A 20061-nucleotide genomic window follows, 5' to 3' on the forward strand; every position below is an offset into this window, starting at 1 on the left:
TTGGTGGAAGTTTTTTCCCCAGTATAAACATCTGATGTGTGAAATAGAAGACAGATAAGAGGAGTCAATAATACAGGAAAATCAAAAGTGTTCCTCTTAATCCTGTGGCCTGCTGTATGAGCTCTGCTCCATGTGAGGGCAATGCCAGCTCTCCAGCTTTAGAGGAGCTGCATCCCAATTACTTCATATGATATCAGTCCCACCCAAGGCAATGCAGGCTGTCCCTCCTGTTCCCTGTATTCTCCTACTGATTAGTTCAGAATTCCATAAAGTGTATTCAGTCAACAGACATGAAACCGCTTTAGGTTCTATCTTGGTGTCGTCAGTAGTGGTGAAGATTTATTTATCCCTCTTTAAAAATCTGAAAGCAACTGGAAATGTCTGATCTTCTGTATCATGTTGTTCTGTTTTGCCTGTTTAATTGCAGAGAAGCCTGCTGTCTTCATGAAGTCCTTGGATGATGTTTTTGGTGAGGAGCGGGGTGTGATTAAATTGGAATGCGAAGTCTCTATAAAGAGAAGGTCAAACCAGTGTGGAAGAAGGACGGTGTTGTGCTCACTTCTGGCAACAAGTATGAGCTGGTACAGTCTGGGAAGACCCTATGTCCCCTTATCCATGACCTCGAGAAGTCAGATGCAGGTTTCTATACCTGTGATATTGGCACTGATGTTGCCAAATCAAAGGTCGGCATTCAGGGTAAGTACTGTGGAAAGTAAAGGAGTGCTGAAAGCACATTCGGTGTGGTCACTATGTCTTACACCTATTCCCCCATGAGCCTTAATAGTTTCTACAATAGAAGTGTATTACTGCAATTTAGCACAGTGATGTCTGGAAAATTCCCATTGCTTTTGATGTAAATGTATCTCATTTTGCCATGAAAATCACCAAACACATCAAGAATGTCCTGGAAATATTTCCTTTCTAAACATCCCTAAAATGGAGAAATGGTTTGAACACCAATAGGGGTAGGATGGTAACAAATTAGCTAATAGAAACATTTAATTTCTTGTCATAGGCAAAATTCTTTTTCTCACGCAGCATCCTAGAGTTGTCCTCTCTGTTAGGTTTTTCCCTCTGTAGCTCATTGAATCTTCATTCTGCTCCGTGGACTGAGCTGCTCGACTTGTAGTTCTTCCAGAGCAAAGACAAGAGATTCACGTCTCTTTTTTTTTATAGCTTTCTGGTAATTCTGAGTGGAGAATGTCTTAGAGAATACATCAGTAAGGAATGTAGCCATGTTCTGCAAATCCTGAGTTAAAACACCAGTACTGCTACTCATGTCAGTCACAAATGCCTTTTCTCCATATAAACCTCATACTAACCTATCTCTTACCTTCCAGAGCTGAATAGTGGCATTACCAAACGGCTGAAAAACACTGAAATCCAGGAGGGAGAAGATTGTACTTTTGAATGCATTCCGTCCCATGAAAGCATTGATGAGTTCAACTGGACACTGAATGGAAGCAGAGTGGAAAGTGGTGGGCGATTTAAAGCTTCTAACGTGAGTCGGAAATATACTCTCATTATCAAAAGTGTGACTCCTACTGACGCTGGGGAAGTCGTTTTTTACTGCCCGTGGTCTAACCTCCAAAGCCTCTCTGTCTGTGAAAGGTAATGAGATGGGAGAGATTCTGGGGTCTGATTCCTTCAACTGTCTTCTGATAAGATTGTCGTGAGAGCTAACTCATAATATGGTTAAAGTGAATAGCAACCTTCTACTTGAAACTCAGAGCACTGAGAATTTCTCTTAAAAATAAGTAAAAGGAGGAAACATTTTACACGAATGTGAGAACTACCCAAAGCACTGGGGTAGTGTTGGAAATGGGGATCTCACTACACCTTGTTCCATTAACAGTAAATCAGGAATGATCTGTTGAGGGAACTGTGGGAGCAAATATCCTCTAAGTATAAGCTGAAGGGATGGCCTTCACATCATCTAGCTGTACAACAAATTCCTATCTAGAACATGTGCATCTGAGAGCATCATCCAAGGCTCCCAGTGTGATGAGTGGAGAGAAGAAAGAGGCAGTTTTCAGACATGGTTCATCATCCTCAATTGGGTAGATTTAAGAGAGAATAAATGGTGCCTGGAATTCTATTGTCTGTACTTTGCAGATTACTGCTGGCTGTAGGATGGCGTCTGTTGCAAGTGCCTCTCTAACTTATCTCCAGCATGTAGATGCATGTATTTTGAGAGAGGCATCCTACCCTAAGTGTATGTTACTCAAAAAGCAATGTTTTCTTCCAGGAAAACCTACTGAGGTTTCAAAACAGCTGGAGGATAAGACAGCAGCAGCAGGGCAGGACATCAGCCTGAGCTGTGAGCTGTCAAAACCGGATTTGAACATCAGGTGGTACAAGGATGGCAAAGCAATCAGAAAAAGCCAGAAATATGACTTGCAGCAGGAGGGAACTGGGGCCATTCTGATCATCCATGACTCTACTGCCAAGGACAGTGGGGAGTACCCCTGTGAGACAGAGGACTCCATAACAAAAGCCAGGGTCACTGTGCAAGGTGAGTTGAAAAGCACACTGGGGATGGCATGTAGAGAAGTCGAGGTAAATATCTGCAGCCTGTGGGTGATGTTTTTCTCTTCTGTTTCCTTGAGCAGGATCAATTCTTAGTTTTCAGAAAATACGATGGATTAAAATCTTTTCCTTAAAATAATCTGGAAACTGAATGATTCTCCAGTGTGATGTGGATCTGGGCAGCCTGGTCTGGTGGTTGGTGACCCCTTGGAGGGGGTTTGAAACTAGATGATCTTTGAGGTCCTTTTCTACTCAGGCCACTCTATGATTCTGTGATCATTCTATGATTCTATGATCTTGGTTGTTAGTGAGCCAAGAAAAGATGGCAATCTGAATTAGTCTCTATTGAATATGTGTAATCCAAACTATATGCAGTTTATCAGATGAGATCCTATCAGCGCATGTATAATGGTATTGAACTTTCCAGATATCTACTGGAATTATCAAACCTATGTAAATGGGTGGACTCTGTGGTCTTCTTAGACTCTCTGCATCTCTATGTGATATTCTGAATTGAGGGCAAAGGAGATTCAGGACACCTCTGTATGCTTGGGACTTGTTGGGGTAACAAATCCCTTTGTCCTACACCCTCATCCTTTTTTTTTTTCCTTCCAGAAAAACCTAATTACTTTATCAAGGAACTTTCAGATGTGAAAATTGAAGAAAGTGGAAGTGCACTTTTTACATGTCAGAGCGAGAAAGCCGCATCCTTCGTCATATGGAGGAAAGGCATTGCTGTGCTCAGGCCTGGCAGGAAATACAAGAGGGCACAGAAAGGACGAGACCTGCAGCTGTGCATAAAAAATCTGGAGAAAAGTGACAGTGACGTGTACACCTGTGACATTGGTGATGCCCAGTCCAGAGCCAAGCTGGTTGTACAAGGTATGTGTGAGAGCCATATGACTGCGCATCCTGTTTCTCCACTACCAAGACATTATCCTGGTAGAATTTGTACATTTATGGCAGGTCTTTGGGGCTGCAGCTGTCTGGCCTGAATAGCGGTTCACAAGCCATGCACAGAGCAAGCTGCACGGAAAGGGAAAGAACTACCGACTAGAGCAGTGCCATTGAGAACTTTATGTATCATTTAAAAACCTAAAATGCTGATGTACGGTGAGGCTGGTGACCCAGAAATCAGTGTGAACTTTCTATCTCTGACCTTTCTGAGTTACAAATAGTCCTCCAGAGTTCTAGGCAAAAATTCCCTTATGCTGCATTCTGGGTAGTTGTCACGGTTTAAACAAAAATCTACCTGTGTCCGTGACAGGGGGGCCACAGGCAAGCGAGGTGCTAGAAGGAGCTGAACCTCTGTCCCAACTACTTCAGAAGCAGCCTGAACCCCTACGTACACAGCTGAGATCTCCTTCTCAGTTGGAGTGTAGCACTCCTCAGACCCTTTATATGCTCGACTCCAAAGTCCCGGGGGTTGGCCTTGGGTTTCTCCTAAAGCTCTTTGCCACAAACTCCAAGTGGGACCTTTCTCTCCAGCAGCAGTGTAGAGGATGTTCTTTACATCCTGTCCTGTCCGTACTGGCCCCAAGGCCACGGCACGGGCTATCTCTTGTTTTCTCTGCTCAAAAGCCTGCTGCTGCTCAGGACCCCATGAGAAATTATTCTTCTTCCGTGTTACCTGATAGAGGGGGCTCACTATGTGGCTGTAGTTTGGGACATGCATTCTCCAAAAGCCCACTACTCCCAGAGAAGATTGGGTCTCTGTCTTGTTGGTGGGAGGAGACATAGCAGTGATTTTTTCAATCACATCTGCTGGGATGTGTCGATGCCCATCTTGCCATTTTACACCTAAGAACTGGATTTCCTGGGCAGACCCCTTCACCTTGCTGTGCTTAATGGCAAAACCAGCTTGCAAAAGAATTTGGATTATCTGTTTTCTTTTCTTGAAAATCTCTGCTGCTGTATGGCCCCACACGACAATATCATCAATATACTGCAAGTGTTCGGGAGCAGTAAAATTATTCATGCTTTATATGATGTTATGATGTGGAATACTGATAGCAAAATTACAAAATTATTAAACCATGACACCCTGGTATTTTTCTTTTTTTTTTTCTTAAATATTTTCCTTTTTTTTTTCTTAAATATTTTCCTTTTTACTATGTAAATGTTATGTGCACATCTTATAGAAACACAAGGCTGTTTACAAAGAAGTGCATGCTGTGTTGCTGTATGATGAGCAAGATACATCTATTCTTCATCTAGCAGGAATAGTTGCTGAGCCTTAAGAACAGTTTCAGAAAGCTTTGGGAATTTGGGCGTTTTCCTTGTTTCTGCAACACAAAATGAAAATTTACGCTGTATACAAAGAAAAGGGGAGTCCGAACTTGTACGTTAAATTTGAAGGAGATCAATCTGGGGTAATATTTAAAAAAAAAAAAAAAAAAAAAAAAAAGGGAGCGTGGTCATCAAATACTATAAAATATATTAGCTGTTACTACTAGAATGCCACTTATCTTCCCCCCATACGAATCACTGTCATGTTGTATGTGAATTTGTGAGGTGGGTTTTGAAGCTGAAATTAAAAACTTCTTGTATGGCTGTCTTCATAGTGGCTATCCAGACTATCTGTAGAAATAACAGCTATTATGTAGTCAGCTATTCACCAGTTTTAACTGATTATAAATTACGTTTCAGGGTGGAGAACATAGCATAGTGCCTGACACCTGTGTTGATCCTGAGGGCATTCTTGATTCTGTGCATTATGATGTCATGGGTATTAAAGAGCAAGCTGAGGCAGCACATAGTTCCATTGTATCCGTGGAGGACCCGAAGGAAGATATTGGCTGGTTTGAAAAGCAGCTGGAGAAAACTAACTTTGAACTGATGGAGACCAAAGAAGAGCTAACAGAGAAAAACACCAAACTACTTAAAACTGAAGAAGAGCTGATGCAGAAGAACAAAGGTGAGTTATGCGATGTGAAAGGTAGAAGAAATAGTTCATTAATCTAAAATAGAAATAACCAGTTTGAGTAGGAATTAGAGGAGATGTTCTACCTTTGGAACCATAGCCTGTAGATAAGTGATAGTTTGTTCCTTGTGTATATTCAGGTTCAGCAATTCCACGGTTTTTGGTTATTTCTTTTCTTTTTTTCCCCCTCTCCTTTAAACTACAACTAGCAGCTTTACGCTTTCGTAAGTATGGGGTTAAATGTCTATATCTTGATTTTTACTTTTATATTGCAATCTCTACTCTTCTTTATGTCTTGTTGATGCAATGTTTTCGTTCCAAGAAATATAGAAAACTTTTGAATCACTCCCAATAAGTGAAGACCACATGCAAATTAATTAATCTGTTCAAAAGCTACCTAAACGTTAGAATATCTGGAAAAATTGATTACTTAATAAACTACCTATTGGCTACTTATGTAATACAACCTTTTCTGTGTGTTACAGACTTTGAAATGCAGGTGATTAAATTGGATGAGTCTGTTGAGCAACTTAAAGAAGCAACTCAGGTAACTTTATCAAGAAGATGTTGTGTAAAATTGTTTTAAAACCAACTTGTGGTAGCTTAAAATGCTATTCCAGTAGGCTCCATTAATAGATTTCTTACCGAGCTTAGCTTAACTGAATTTGCCTTTAATGCATTGTGTAATTCAGCTACTTAACACTACATTAGAAACTGATGACTGATTTTTTTTTTTATTTTTTATTTACAAGAATAATGGCTCTTTGACCATGTTTGTAATTTTGTTGACTTCTTGGAAACAGGAAATTCTTTGATAAACTGGTAAACTCTTGATTGTGTGCAAGTCTTTTACTTTGTAACCTGCTAGGCTCTTGCTTTCCCTTGTATACTCTACCGAGTATTGCACTTGTCATTATCTGAAGGTGTACTTGTTCTGTCTGCTATTGAGATTTGCAACTGATGTCTATAGAGTCACCGGGTAAATATTTTAGCTGTATGGTTTTGTGTAAATATTTGCCTACAGAAGATTACTGAGACTTAAGTGCTCCTTTTGTTAAGCTTCAATGTAACTGATCTTATATCAATACAGGAAAAGACTACCTACCATTTAACTACCATTAAAGCAGAACTGGCAGAAGAGAACATTAATAAAGGAACTGAAAGCAGCCAATTTTCAGTGCTTTCAGTTAAAGCACTGAAACAAGATAAAACTGAGTTGGAAGTGGGAAGAAAGCACAGTACTGATGAAGATAAGCCCACTGTGGAAGAGCCACCTCCAAAGAAAGGTACAGTTTCTTCCATCGTTGAACAGGGTGTCTTCCAAAACAATAAATTGCTTCCTATTCCGGATAGGAAGCAAAAGGCTGTGAAGCGCGTACCTTATGGTATAAGGAGAAAAGCCACTGTGTTAAACTGTAAATAGAAGTAACTGTTATGTAGATATCTCTTTTTCAGAAGGTCCTATGATGTTCATTTTTGAATGCTTAAGAATCAAAGTTTTTTGCACTATTTTTTTCCTTTCTGCTGCTTTTTCCTCATCTGTTGATGCACTTGCAGATTTGGTAATAGTTTTAAAGCAGTTTCTTTAGGATTGTTTCAACTGCTGTTGCTGATCTTCTGAGTAGCATCAGCTGTTCAAGTGCTTTTTTTTTGTTTGTTTGTTTTGTTTTTCCTGAAGCAACTATCAAAATTGTTGATGACCTGCTAATTGCTCGCTCATGGGCAATATTTGAGCAAAATGGTTTGGATAAGCTCTGATGCATTTAACTTCACTTCTGGGCACAGCTGAGCATCAGTGTTCCTAGAATTACGGAAGACATATACAATGTAGAAGGGAAAAATCTAAAACTTAGCTGTAGTCCCTTCCTTTCTTGTATTCCTCTTGCAAAATATGTGCAAGGGAGAAAGTCAAGGCCTTCTTTGGATGAGATGCTGTTCTTGGATGATTTGTTCCTGCTGCCTTTATTTGGCATAAATATTGAATCCTAATGTGACCACTGAATGGCATCACATATAAGCATCTTACCAGAGACTGAGGGAGGGATGTGGACTCCTCCATGCTCCAAATAGTAGTGGGTTTGTTCTAATCATATGACCAAAGCTCTCATTTAAAAATTAATGACAGCAATGCTCCACATAGGAATTAAAATGAGTAGCTGATAGTCACAATGTCAGCATGAAGTTTTCTGTTAAGAAGTACTGAGTATTCAATCATGTTAAAATTTTCTTCTATTTGTGAGTATTAATAGCGTCCAATTTCAAAAAACGCTTAATATATATTCTTTAGCTATGTTAAATATACACAGTAGAACAATGAGCACAGGTATGTTGTGCTGGTTCTTTTGTAGAATTAGTTATATAAGTAGCACGAGCAAAAGTGTTTTAGGAGATGCTAGGTTATCTCAGCTTCAAGTTCAGGGTATTTACACCATTCTCTGAGCTTTTAGGTCTTGTTTCCTATGCTCTGTAATAATGCTTTTTCCCTACTTCCTGTGTAAGGAGCTCCTAGACTGAACATTACACATCTTCTCCCTAGTCTTATTTATCTTGCTTTAGTGCTTGCTTGTTGTTTTCAGCATAAAGTGTTTAGATTACTTATAAATCATATTCCCCTCACTAGTGTTGCTGGGAGCAGCAATCAAAACCAAAACCTGGTTTGGGGTGGAATATGCCACTGCTGTTTCTTCAGTATGACTTTTAAATCAGTTGAGGGCTGTATATAAAACTCCTTAGATGAGTTAAGAGGCTGTTTCCATGCAGTACATGTGAATCTGTATGTAATGCAGGCTGCACGTGGGCACTATAAAATTCTGCATTTCTGTAGTTGTAGTAATAAAAGGACTGTACAAGAATCACCATGGAATATATTGTTGTGGTGACACAATCCCTAGTAAGTCTTGACTTATATTTAATTTTTTTAATACTTAAAGTATGCATATTATGGAATGGACGTAACTGGATTCTAAAGCAATGATGAAATACAGCAGAAGTCGCTTTTGATAGAAAGAAAATGCATGTGATTTTAGCTAATTGCTCACCAGTTAAAGAAAAAAACAGCCCCAAGCTAATGGAATATTTATGGAAACTTGAATCTGCAAATTTGTACAACTTTATGAGTGAAGTTTATATGCAAAAGAGTAAGTGTGGACAGAAGTAGGAATCCTCATATTTTGTTTAGAGATCAACTGAATAAGAGAGACAGATATCAACACTTAAGTGATCAACTTGTCCAGGGTTTTATCTTTCTTTTGAAAGTAAGAGGACTGTGAGTTGAAATGAAATTTCTTAGAGAACTGTTTATCTACCATTTAGATGTAGATGGAGTGATTCCTGGCTGCCTTATAGGGATTGCTGAAGCACGGAAGATAGAAAGAATATAGCTGTGAATTATCTATCTCGTTCCCATGTTTCTTAAATCTAATAAGATTTTCTACTGGTGTGGAGTGGAAGGTTTGAGTAGTGCCATGGTAAAAGTGTTCTTCCAGACTGAAAACCTTTTGCTGTTAATTCTGTATAGAAATCTGAGGCACCTGATTACGTGTTCAGAGGACTTGAATTCCTTCACTAGTATCAAATACTATGTGATGTGAGGGTATGGCTTGCATATTACGACAGTTTTTCACTTAGAAGTTGCAACTTGGTGTTGTGAACTGCTATGTAATAATGATTTTAATCAATCTGAGCTACATTCCTTTTCCCTTTTTTTTTTTTTTGTTTGTTTGTTTGTTTGTTTTACAGTAGTTGTAAATGAGAGAAAGAAAAAGAACACTGTAGAGCAAAGGACAATTGAACACATGAAACAAAAGTGCTCCACGTACCGAAAGGAAGTACTAGCACTGAGGGAAAGAACTGAAATCTTGGAACGTCATTTAACTGTGCTTGAAGAACAATGCAGAAGAGAAAAAAATAAAAAAGAAGATTTCAGTAAGCAGGTAACAAGCCTGCGTATTGAGCTTTCTTTTTCTGAAGAAACAGCTGATGTCCTCCGTGAACAAATTCTGCAGGGTCAAGCTGACTATCGGGAAATTGCTTCTGAACTGGATGAACAGAAATCTATAAATATGACACTAGAAAACAAAAATGCCCAACTAACTAACAACATAGAAGTTGCCAAAGAATGTATAATTGATAAAGTGTCACAAGTAAAAGAAATGCAGACCAAATTAGATGAATTATACAAATGTCACTTAGAGTTTCACGCCATCGGTACTGACTTTGTCAGTGTAAAGGATTCCTCAGACTCTGAAAAAGATGAGCCAGGGACATCTCAAATTAGTTCTGCATGCATTCAGTCACAGACTTCTTCCATCTCAGATCTTGTGCAGGACCTCTCCTTTAACTATAGTCTTGAAAGGATTTGGGAAGTATGCAGAAGTATTGTTGATGTTTCCTCACAAAAAATTCAGCACATCAAAGCACTGCTTCAAGACAATGAAAACCTAAAGGCGGGACTGAATAATGCTGAAAATCATAATCGTCAACTTGTAATGAAGCTATGTGAGATTACAACTCACACTAGTCAGGAAGATGATCTTGTGAATCAGTTACATGAGCAAATAGAAAAGAAAACTCAGGACTTTGAAGAAAAGACTGCAGAAGATCAGAGAGTGATTGCACAATTTCAGGAGGAAGTTGCCAACTGTGAGGTAAAAATAAGACAGCTTGAATATCGCCTGGAGGCTTCCAAGACAATGGAAGACAATGTGTCAAAACTCAATGAATTACTTAAAGAAAAAGAATCTATTATTGTTAATCTGGAGACAGTTAGAGCAACTCTGCAGGAGAAGTCTGCAAATGCAGACAAAAAGTTTGAAGAGTTAAGTAGCAATGAAGCAAATCTGATTCAAGAAGTTATGCAGCTGAAAAACAGCTTGGAGCAGATGAAACACTCTCTTCGGGAAAAGGAAAAGAGTGAAATGGAGAAAGTGCAACGTATAGAATCGTAAGTAACCACTGAGTTAACTTAGAGCCCTTTGAGAATGAACTAGAGTTAAAAATAGTTAATGGGAACATCCCTTCGACTTAATGCATCTGCATGCTTATCAGTGGCCAAACTACTACTTTAGGATGCTTTGGTATGCTACTTGAGTTCCAAGGGAAAACAGGAGTGTGCAAGGAAATAAAGAATAATATGGGGATTTCTGGTGGTTTTGTTGTACATCCCTCAGAATAGCATCTGAATAATTTATTGCTTCAGCATCTGATTATGAGAAGCAAGCTGAAATTCAAAAGTAATTGTTTAAATCTTGTCACTGGTCTAGATAGATTTAAGAGTCTATTTACAAATAGAAACCAACAGGCAGGGCATGGATTAAGCTGTAATTGCTGTTTCCATGAGATGTGTAACAGTAATGTTCTTTGTCTCTTTATTTTTAACATAAGGCTAGAAAATATTCTTTCTGAGAGTTCTGCCCTTGTACTGAATTTGAAAAAAGATTTGCAGAGGAAAGAAGAAGAGTATGCAGATCTAAAAGACAAACATTCTGATGCCGAGAAACAAATTCAGCAAGTACAAAGCGAGGTTTGTAGTCAACTGAGCTATTTTTTTCTGTAAGATTATGCTTGGCTTTCTGCTGTTAAAACTTCTCAAACTTTAACTATGAAGCTGGAAATTTCACACTAGTGTGGCTAGCAGCAAATCTTAGGTAAAGTTGCCATTGAAGCTCTAGAGGGGACCAGAAGTTAAAACATGGTTTTGCATAGATAATGAACAGAGGAAAGTGAAGTTGGTTGGTAGTCTGGAATAAGGTTTGCGAAGAGAATAGCTAATCTGCCTCTGGAGGGGACTTGTTATTATCTCTACGTTACTGGTGACTTGCCATTGGTATCCGTGGTAACTCCAAAGCCTAAAACCTAAGTCTTGTGAAAAAACGCTGATAACTGGGAAGAAGAATGCTATTTACTTGAAGAGAAATAGACTAATTTCCAGAGGCTCTTTAATATAAGCATGTATTTTTTTTTTCTTCAATTTCAGCTTCAGTGATGTTAATAGTTAAAATTTAATTATTAAACAAGAAGATATTTTAAAACCCATTTTGCAGGATCTTAGTCTGAAAGTTTATTGGGTGTGCTTGGGGTGGAAAATTGAAGCTTAAAAATGAATTCATGTCTTCCTTGGTAACCTTGCACTTGCTGTCGTTTTCCTACTCAGCACTTGTTTGTGAATTCCTCTTTATTTAACAAAGAAGTATTTGGCCAGGTTGGATTACAGAAGTCTTTTAATGAACCGTGAGCTGTGCTTACATTACAGGTGTCCACAATGCGTTCTGTGGAGGAATCCCTCAGGAACAGGATGGATGAACTTGAAAGGATTAATAACCAGTTTAAGGATGAGCTGGATTATAAAGACTATACTATCCAACAACTTAAACAGGTATTTTTCTTGCTCTTAATTTTTATTAAATGAATGATGCAGGTTTTCCAAGCAACAGGAAAAAGGTAAAAAAATATGTAACGATATGTTAATTGAAATGTCTTACCATAAACTCTTTTTATCAGCTTGAGTCCTTATTTATGCTATATGAAAAACTTATTAATTCTAGGCTGTCTTAACGATTCTGCTTGTTTCTACTGTGTATGCTTTTCTTTCAACATGAAATATAGGAGCTGCAGGAAAAGGACCATAATATTCAAAAGTGGCTTGAGGAGAGAGATCAGTTAGTAGAAGCTTTGGAAGAACAGCTCAAAACTTTGGCTTCTAATGCCATACAAAAAGAGACAGAAATAGCAGAACTGAGACAATCTGCCTTAAAGTATTCAAGCAAGGTCAGCTCTCCTTTCCTCCTACCTGATTAGCTACCCATAAATTCTGTAAAACTCCTGTATCTGCTCTTTGTATTCTGGGTGTGGTTCTGTTCTTGAACACTGTCGTATTGACATCATGTGCAACTAACCAAAAAAAGCACCAGCTTTTATTTTTGTTCTTCAGAAACAGAATTTCTGTTAATTACTAAAATTTCAATTTTTTCAGTAGTTCAGATAAGCAGATGTCAGTTTGATGCTTATGATCCTACAATCAGACTGGACATCTGTAGCTTTTTCTGATAATTCACAGCATTTCCGGATCCCGAGCTAGGCTCAATACTCAGACAGTAGTTCTGTCTCAGGTTTCTTACTTTCTTTGCTTTCTCTGAGGTAGTATCTACAATGGCATGAAAAGACAGAAGGGGACGTGGAGAGAGATTAAGGGAAGCATCAAAAAGCAGAGGGGGGATGATCTCTGGAAGTTGCATTTCTCATTTCAACATCCAGCTTTTAATCAGGATAGCCAATCTAAGCCGTAGCATAGAATTTCAGAAGCTAAAGAGAAGACTAAATGAGTTGTGCTCTTTTGAGAATGTTTGGATTCACTTTCTCTGAGAAGAAAGATGTTCTCATAGCAAAACTTCCCCTACAACTGCCGACTTTCTCACAGTACCGAGGATTTGGGAACAAATAAAAGCTCGGGTTATTATATCTTAAGAGAGATGAAGGCTGAAGCACATAAGTAAAATAGAAGAATCAAAATATATTGTATTACAACTTCCCAGGCAATTCTGTGACTACTGCACTTGTAACAGTGACCGTACAAATCCGTGAAATGTTACTGTTCTTGAATAGTTAAGTGTTCTAGCCTGCAATTCTAAAACTGATGCTACTAAGTAATTGCAATACTGCTTGTGTGTGTTAATTCCTTTTGCCAATCCCACAACTCAGCAGTTTTTACTGTTTATTAGGATAATGCAACTGTGATAGAAGAGTTAAGAAAAGAACTGGCTGACAAAGATGACTTTATAAAGGAATTAAAACAACGCATTAACCACAGTAGCCCTCAGTGTTTGCCAGAAATACCTTTACTTGAAGAAAGACAAAGTAGAAGGAATGACTCTGTAAATGAAAAAGTATGATTATATTTATAGAAAGTCAGTACTTAACATCTTGTTAACCCCTTTTTGTTCTTCTGTTTTCCTAGGAGATACTGGAGCTGGTATTATTTTTCTTAGCATATAGTCCTTTAACTACATATTCAGTGATGAGTACTTGTTGGTTCTTTTTGTCTTCCACTCAAGCATGAGCTCTCATCTTCTCAAAAATATTGTATTTACTAGAACACCATCTCTCTGTGTACATTATGGAACTTTTCCATGCAGTTTTCCATGTATTCGTATGTGGATGCTGAAGATTAGGCAGAGGTTTAGCCTTTGGTGTTCTAACATAGCAGCTGTGAGCGTGCAGAGTATGGGGGGAATGGATGACAAAACGACCAGCGTTACAGATTTTGTCCCTAAATAATGTCTCGCTTTCTCTCTTTTGGAGGCAGAATACTGCCTGAGACTGTTAGTGAGACCCAGTAGGGTGTATCTGAAGATCACACAATGAATAGATGTTACTACCTTCCCACACTTGTGCTGTGTTTCAGCTTACGTGTTCATGTGGCGACTGAGCTTGAGGTTTTACACTGTAACTTTAGAAAACTCGAGATATTTTGGAGGTCTAATGCATAGCCTAATCTTTACTCCTTTTAAATATTTACAGCCTAGGAAACAACAAAGCAAAACTAAAACTGGAGAAAGTATTCCATTAAGATGCAAAGCTGAAGACAATTATTTGTCACGTCGATGTACTAGGAGCCTCACTTCATTAAATGAATCTGAGGTTAGTATGAAACTTCAGATCTGAAAATGTTGTGATTGTATTGCTTTTGATAAGGAATGAGTAGGAAAAGATCTCATGTTCTCTAAACAATTCCCAAGTTTTAATTTATTTATCCCTTTCAAGGTGATCAGATCACCTGTTTTTATAGCCTTTGATAGGAATAAAAGCTGTTGAAACAATTGTGTGATGAATTTTTGTCAGGTGCTGTTGAAAACTCTCCTCATGTTAATGCTTATGAAGTGGCTCAGGATTAGATAAGTTACTTGGAAAAAATTCATGGAGCCACTGAAACGGGCACAGCAAATTGAACTTATTTTCTTCCTCTGCAGGATTTCTGGATATTGTTTTGTTAGCAGATGATGTTAATCATTCCTATATAAGTTTTTAATTGCTAACTTTCATAAAATAGCAGTTACATATATTTTAAAAACAAAGTATTTATTAACCAACTTGATTCTTGGAAATACAGTGGGTGGTGATACTCCATTCAAATTCTTAGCAGAGCCTGATAAAGTGGCTCTGACTACTTTTTGTCTTTCTACAATCTTTGGTAACTTTTTGAGAGGAAGAAGACTCCCCTCAGGGGGTTGGAACAGTGTAAGTAGTAAAAGCTGCTAGTCTGTGTTTGGGACACTGGAGTTTGCTAGTTACTAGCAGCAGTAGAAGCAGCCATCTACCATTTTCTGATGTCCCCAGCAGCCTGTCTTCCATGTGTTCAACCAGCAACTGAACTCATTTTTGATATGCTAGCTGAATTCCTGCCATAGAGAAGGAGGAGTCCAGGTGATCTCAGTTCTGACTTTGTTGTTCCTGTTGAGAAAAACAGGATTGGGTGGATTGTGGACAGTAAGTGCTGCTGGGGAAATGCATACTGACATTTCCCTGTCACTTAGCTGTGCATTTGCTGCCATTTGACCATGAGCAGGTACATGATAGCCTTCAGCTTAAGTACGGTGTCATTGCTTGAATGTCTGTATTCTCTCCAGGGAAAAGATAGCAAAGGAGCTCTTTAATGACTTGTACTGGGCTTGCACCTTGCCAGCTGGACCTTACTTATGTAAATAACATCTCTAGTGTAGAAGAGGAAGGGCAAATTCCCTAAGATTAAGCTGGAAGTTAATCGAACACTTGAATCAAATGCTCCTGTTCCTGCCCAGTTCTGACACAGCAGAGTTGAGATGAAGAAAATCGTGTCAGTTCTACCACCATTCTCTATTAAAAAAAAGTGTAGTTGTCTGTGCCCTTGAGAAAAAATGACTTGTAAAGTATCAGGCTCAGTTTAACATGAAGAACTTTTTTTGTGATCATAGATTGGAAATAATTTTAAATGTAACAAGTTCTAGGAAAGAGGGGTAAAACTCTGCTGTAACTGAAATAGACTTCTTCTGTTACAAGTGTTCTTACAGCAGGAAAATCGAATGCTTACATATCCTTTTCCAGATGCTTTATACCTTTTAATCTCATGGCTACCTTAACACTTGCACTTAAAATTCTTCTGTGCTATCAGGAGCATTTGGAAACTGTCCTCGACTCTTCTGGAGTGTCCGCAGAAAATGGCAAAACTAGTCGGTTCCCAAAACCGGAGGTGGAAATCCCACTGACACCTTTGCAACCTGATAAGACAGAGATAAAGCAGCACGGCAGCATGATACCTTTAGGAGTGAAAATGCCTTAGGCAAAAAAGAAAAGAAGTGATGACATGGATGAGGTATGACCTAGACCCAACAGAAAACAAAATATCTGATGCCTTTTTACCATTCTCATTTAAGCATTAAAAAAATGCTATTTCTACCTCAGTAAAGTAGTTGAAGAATTTAATCAATGAACTGCTTTAATGAACAAAACTAATAGCCAAGCTCAGTGATAATGGTTTAAGAGAAGGGAATTTCTCTTAACTCCATTGTGTATTTTCTTTGAAACCTGTAGACATAAATCAGCTTTTTAGACATCATGAGATGTCTAATACTGATATCTTAATGTCCTGTTTTTATAATTGAATGCTTATTTATTATCTGATTAGTTATAGTGGAATAGTGGAATAGTTACCACTAGCAAATACTTTCCTACTATTAGCAAAAGTGTTTAAAGTGTTCACTTTTGTGACATCAATTGTTCTTTCCAAAAGAATCATGGCTGAAACTTGTCTTATTTTCCCAGGATTTTGTGAAAAGTAAGAGCACGAAAAATACAAAATCTGTCATGGCTTTTAATTCACCCTCTGCAAGTGACGAGAAAATGGTTGGTTTTTGTTCTAGTTTTGAAGCTAGCTTGGGACTTCCTGTAATTGTGTGGTCACACGGAAGAAGCAGTGTCTTATCCTTATGTGTATACCTGAATGGGAATCTTACATGCTTATGAGCTCTTCCTATTAAATTCCATAAGCTAACCAAAGGGCAAGTCAGTCTGTCCCCAGAGCGTGTAATGGCTGTACTGTGTAATGATTTGGAGGGAAGGATATTGCACACTGAATAGTTGGGAAGAGAAGCTTTAGTGTATTATCGTGTGCTTTTGTAAGTGAAGCCCTTGTATTAAACTAAGGTTCATATCATTAATATGCATGGCAGTTTTTAAAAACAGATGTTCACATGTGATAGCAGTATCCTTGGCATGGTCAGAGTATGAGTAGTAGATTTTTCCCATCTGTTGTTTCACATGTTCACATCTCTGTTGAACAGAAATCCAGAAAAGACTACTTCCTGAGAAAGCGAGTACATGCTTCAAGACTGACTAAAAAGAAGGATGAAACACTGCAAAAAGTTGGAGATTTTATTCAAAGCTCTCCTTCTATTATACACTCTAAAGGTTGGTGAAGAATAAGTTTTATTCCATGTTTTCTAGACATTGTAGAATGGCTTGTTTCTGCTGTAGGCTATTAATGTATGTGTTCTTAGAGAACTTGTCTGCCATGTAAAGTTGTCTTGTCCTTTGATTTATGAAGTAAATGCATTTATTCGTCTCTTCAGAGATTCATTATTACATTTGTGAAAACCTACAAGTATACAGAGAAAGTTGGTTCTGTCTTGTGCTTCTGTCAGCACGAAAGTTAGGCCTGTTGTTTAACTCCTTCTGAAGTTTCTGACTTCCAGCGACTTCTGAGCCATGATTGTCTTTCATACTCCATTTTAATGCATGCTTTAAGCTGCCGTACCTGAAGCTATAAACTGTTTCAGCTATAGAAGCAATAAAGAACCTCGATGAACAAATACAATTTCTGAGTATTTTCACTTAAATTTTACGTGTCATTTATAAACCAAGTTTGTTACGAAGCTTTTTTTGCATTCAGTGGTTTAAAGACTCACAAAACCAGTAAGTTGATTGGTTTATGTATCAAAACAAATTTCTTCGAGCCAAGAAGCTGATGTCAGCAGTAAGTTCTCCTATATCAAACGAACCTGAAAGTCTCGAAGAAGGAGAGACCAAGCCAAGACGATGCAAAAGGAAGCTGTATTCCACTGTCGTTTCTGGCCCTCTAGGTATACCTGCTTCTTTGGTAAGCAATTATACTGTAGTCTTGGCTTAAAATAAACTACTAAGGAGTCCAAACAGACTGGAGGTTTCATCTATTTGCAGGGGGAGGTTGAAAGTACTATAATACTCTTTTGAAAACAAGTATTTCAAAATGAAAGCTGCCTTCAGGCTTTCCTCAGATGTGTGTGCTTTTTTAAGATAAACAGGATTTTGTACATTCTCCATATTTTTTCCTTGTGATTAAGCTGCATTAAAATGATCTCGGTATCCCATAGTTTTCTGAGTAAAATATAATAAGCAAATTCCATTCTGAAATCCATTTAGGGGAAGAAATATGTTTGCGTGGGTCAAGAAGAGCTTGTCAGTCTTGTGCGAAAAGATGAGTAACTTTTGAAATGTTTTCTTCAGGAATCTGAGGAACAAAAGAAGGAAAGTGATCATCTGATCATCAAGCGACGGCTGAGATCCAGAACAGCTAAAAAACCTTGAAGAAGCGTGTTTGTTCCCCTTTCTCAGGACATACTTTTATCGTATTATTAAAACTGGTTGTTAATAAACAGTAACAGTTACTCCGTTGTGTTCTTAAATTTGTATATAGGTGTTTGTTGCAGAACTGCGGGAGAAAAGCAGACGACCACACCTGTCATTGACATATGATCAGCGAATCTCATTTATTCCTTGGCTGCGTGTACCTTTATAATACGGATAATTAGCTCATACATATTGCAAAAGTGGAGCTCATCATTGGTTCCCAATTACATACCATCCCCGAGTATCTTAACAGCTTGTTGTTTTCAACTGAAAGCTACTCCCTTGCTGAGTTCCCAGAACCATGGCTAGTTTCTCACCATCCCAGGGCATCCTGTTGTTCTTGCTGTCCTTGCAGGTGTTATGGCTTCTTGCTTAGCTGCACCATGTTTACGACCCTTCTCAGCTAACTAGCTGTAAAAAACACTCTCTACATTTCCCCCGTTTTCTTTTAGGCTGAAAAAGGGTTTGATTTAACGGCCGATTAATCATATTTAACAAGCAGTTCAGTTCATTTGTTCAATCAGTTCTCATGTAGTTTTATCCTGCTTCGTAGCTGCTGTTCTGTGAACTTCTCATCTGGATCCATGACGGACACTCCGTAGAATTCTTCTTACAATACTGCCTATAGAATAGCAACACTACTTAAATTAATAACATAACTATTATAACTCAATCAAGGCCTCGATTGACAATACTCTAAAAGTGAAAAAAGAGACAAGTCAAATATAACATAACAACATTACTGTTAAACCCTCTAAAAAGAACAAACATGTTTGTACTGCAACCTAAGTTTCTGTAACCTGAAAATAAATCCATGAGGGTCCCATTGTGTTAATGTGTAACTGATCAGGAAAAGTCTTCAATTTTCATATACTCTGATATATTGATTTTAATGACCACTAAAATTTGTGCAATAAATGCTTTTAAGATGCTCATAACCATGCTCTACCGACTGAGTTATCCGGGCTAATAATTGATTAATGATCGTGCAATTTTATGAAGTAGCATGTAAAATAGAACCAATTTTAGAGGACAAATGTACTAAAGTATCACTAGGGGCTAATTAATAGGCTAATAACATCATAACCAAACAGTACTAAAACATTAAAAGAGCTATTCCTGTAGATTCTAGTATTGATTAGATCAAATCCTGTTTAATACACATCTGATCTATTACTAAAATAGAAGAAGCACACAACATCCTAGCTAATGCCTTAAATTCTAAATCTTGAGACTGCATTGGTAAAACAGAAAATCACACACTATGTCAAACTATTACTAATATTATCTATAACACAGCAAGTTACAAAGCAATATCAGTAAGTAAGAAACACATAATTACAATTACTATGAAGGCTGGATGCTATTTTCTGCCTTCAGATGAGACCGAAGATATCATGCTGGAACCCACATAGGGCCAGTCCCTGTGGAAATACGAGCATATTCACGACCCCAAGTTGTCAGTGGTAGGGAACAGTCCCAAAGTCCTATGGCCATATTCCAAACATTAACCATAGGCTGTTCCTTTAGCACTGGGGAAGCCTCAAAATGACGATCCACACAAGCTGTATCTCTATGATCACGATTCAAAAAATTCAGCACAAACAAAACAAGCAAAACCTTACATAATATTTTCAAAAAATTCAGCACAAGCAAAACAAGCAAAACCTTGCATAATATTTCTTGTAGCGTGTCTCCCATATTCCCCCTTTTTTGTTTAATAATAATAAGAATGGATTTCAATGTTTGATAAATGTGATCAGTGATAGCTTGTCCAGTGGGAGAATGAGCAATGGCTGTAGTATGTTTAACACACCCTTCTTGGAGGAAAGTTTGAGTGGCCTTAGAGGTATACGCAGGCCCATTATCTGTTTTTGTAGTATGTGGGATTCCCATAGCAGCATAAGCAGATAACCAGTGTTTACGGGTGTCATGACTGTGTTCGCCTGTATGTGCTGTGATAAATACGTAAGAAA

At 38.1% G+C, this 20061-nt stretch overlaps 3 protein-coding genes across 4 annotated transcripts; all 3 read left to right on the forward strand.

The window, feature by feature from the left end:
* The first annotated feature begins 431 nt into the window (after positions 1 to 431).
* On the forward strand, positions 432 to 1646 carry LOC146752852 (obscurin-like protein 1). The gene is made up of 2 exons (XM_085531321.1): positions 432 to 696; positions 1341 to 1646. Exons 1-2 carry the CDS (start codon positions 498 to 500, stop codon positions 1613 to 1615), a joined length of 474 nt encoding a protein of 157 aa, XP_085387447.1. The 5' UTR covers positions 432 to 497; the 3' UTR covers positions 1616 to 1646.
* Positions 1647 to 3068: 1422 nt separating this feature from the next.
* LOC146752853 (kinesin-like protein KIF20B) lies at positions 3069 to 11858 on the forward strand. Its single transcript, XM_085531300.1, has 7 exons — positions 3069 to 3411; positions 5179 to 5446; positions 5938 to 5999; positions 6543 to 6738; positions 9191 to 10394; positions 10835 to 10973; positions 11703 to 11858. The coding sequence occupies exons 1-7, from the start codon at positions 3379 to 3381 to the stop codon at positions 11856 to 11858; spliced, it is 2058 nt and encodes a 685-aa protein (XP_085387426.1). The 5' UTR covers positions 3069 to 3378.
* A 3742-nt stretch (positions 11859 to 15600) lies between these two features.
* Positions 15601 to 18143, forward strand: LOC146752854 (kinesin-like protein KIF20B). Of its 2 annotated transcripts, none has more exons than XM_085531268.1 (4): positions 15601 to 15794; positions 16762 to 16888; positions 17434 to 17576; positions 17963 to 18143. In XM_085531268.1, exons 1-4 carry the CDS (start codon positions 15786 to 15788, stop codon positions 18041 to 18043), a joined length of 360 nt encoding a protein of 119 aa, XP_085387394.1. In that variant the 5' UTR covers positions 15601 to 15785; the 3' UTR covers positions 18044 to 18143. The 2 variants fall into 2 exon arrangements, with proteins under 2 accessions (XP_085387394.1, XP_085387393.1); XM_085531267.1 differs by lacking the exon at positions 15601 to 15794 and adding an exon at positions 16257 to 16324.
* The last annotated feature ends 1918 nt before the right edge of the window (positions 18144 to 20061 follow it).

Source organism: Coturnix japonica, unplaced genomic scaffold (genome assembly GCF_054131305.1).
Source record: "Coturnix japonica strain WE unplaced genomic scaffold, WE-NBRP24 Scf041, whole genome shotgun sequence".
Lineage (NCBI taxonomy): Eukaryota > Metazoa > Chordata > Aves > Galliformes > Phasianidae > Coturnix > Coturnix japonica.

Coding starts and splice junctions, on each gene's coding strand:
- LOC146752852 (XM_085531321.1), top strand. CDS start 498: ATGCGAAGTCTCTATAAAGAGAAGGTCAAACCAGTGTGGAAGAAGGAC. Junction 697..1,340: donor ATCAAAGGTCGGCATTCAGG/GTAAGTACTGTG, acceptor CTTACCTTCCAG/AGCTGAATAGTGGCATTACC.
- LOC146752853 (XM_085531300.1), top strand. CDS start 3,379: ATGCCCAGTCCAGAGCCAAGCTGGTTGTACAAG. Junction 6,739..9,190: donor AGAGCCACCTCCAAAGAAAG/GTACAGTTTCTT, acceptor TTTGTTTTACAG/TAGTTGTAAATGAGAGAAAG. Junction 10,395..10,834: donor AAAGTGCAACGTATAGAATC/GTAAGTAACCAC, acceptor TTTTAACATAAG/GCTAGAAAATATTCTTTCTG.
- LOC146752854 (XM_085531267.1), top strand. CDS start 16,286: ATGGCTTTTAATTCACCCTCTGCAAGTGACGAGAAAATG. Junction 16,889..17,433: donor TTCTATTATACACTCTAAAG/GTTGGTGAAGAA, acceptor AATTTCTTCGAG/CCAAGAAGCTGATGTCAGCA. Junction 17,577..17,962: donor TAGGTATACCTGCTTCTTTG/GTAAGCAATTAT, acceptor TGTTTTCTTCAG/GAATCTGAGGAACAAAAGAA.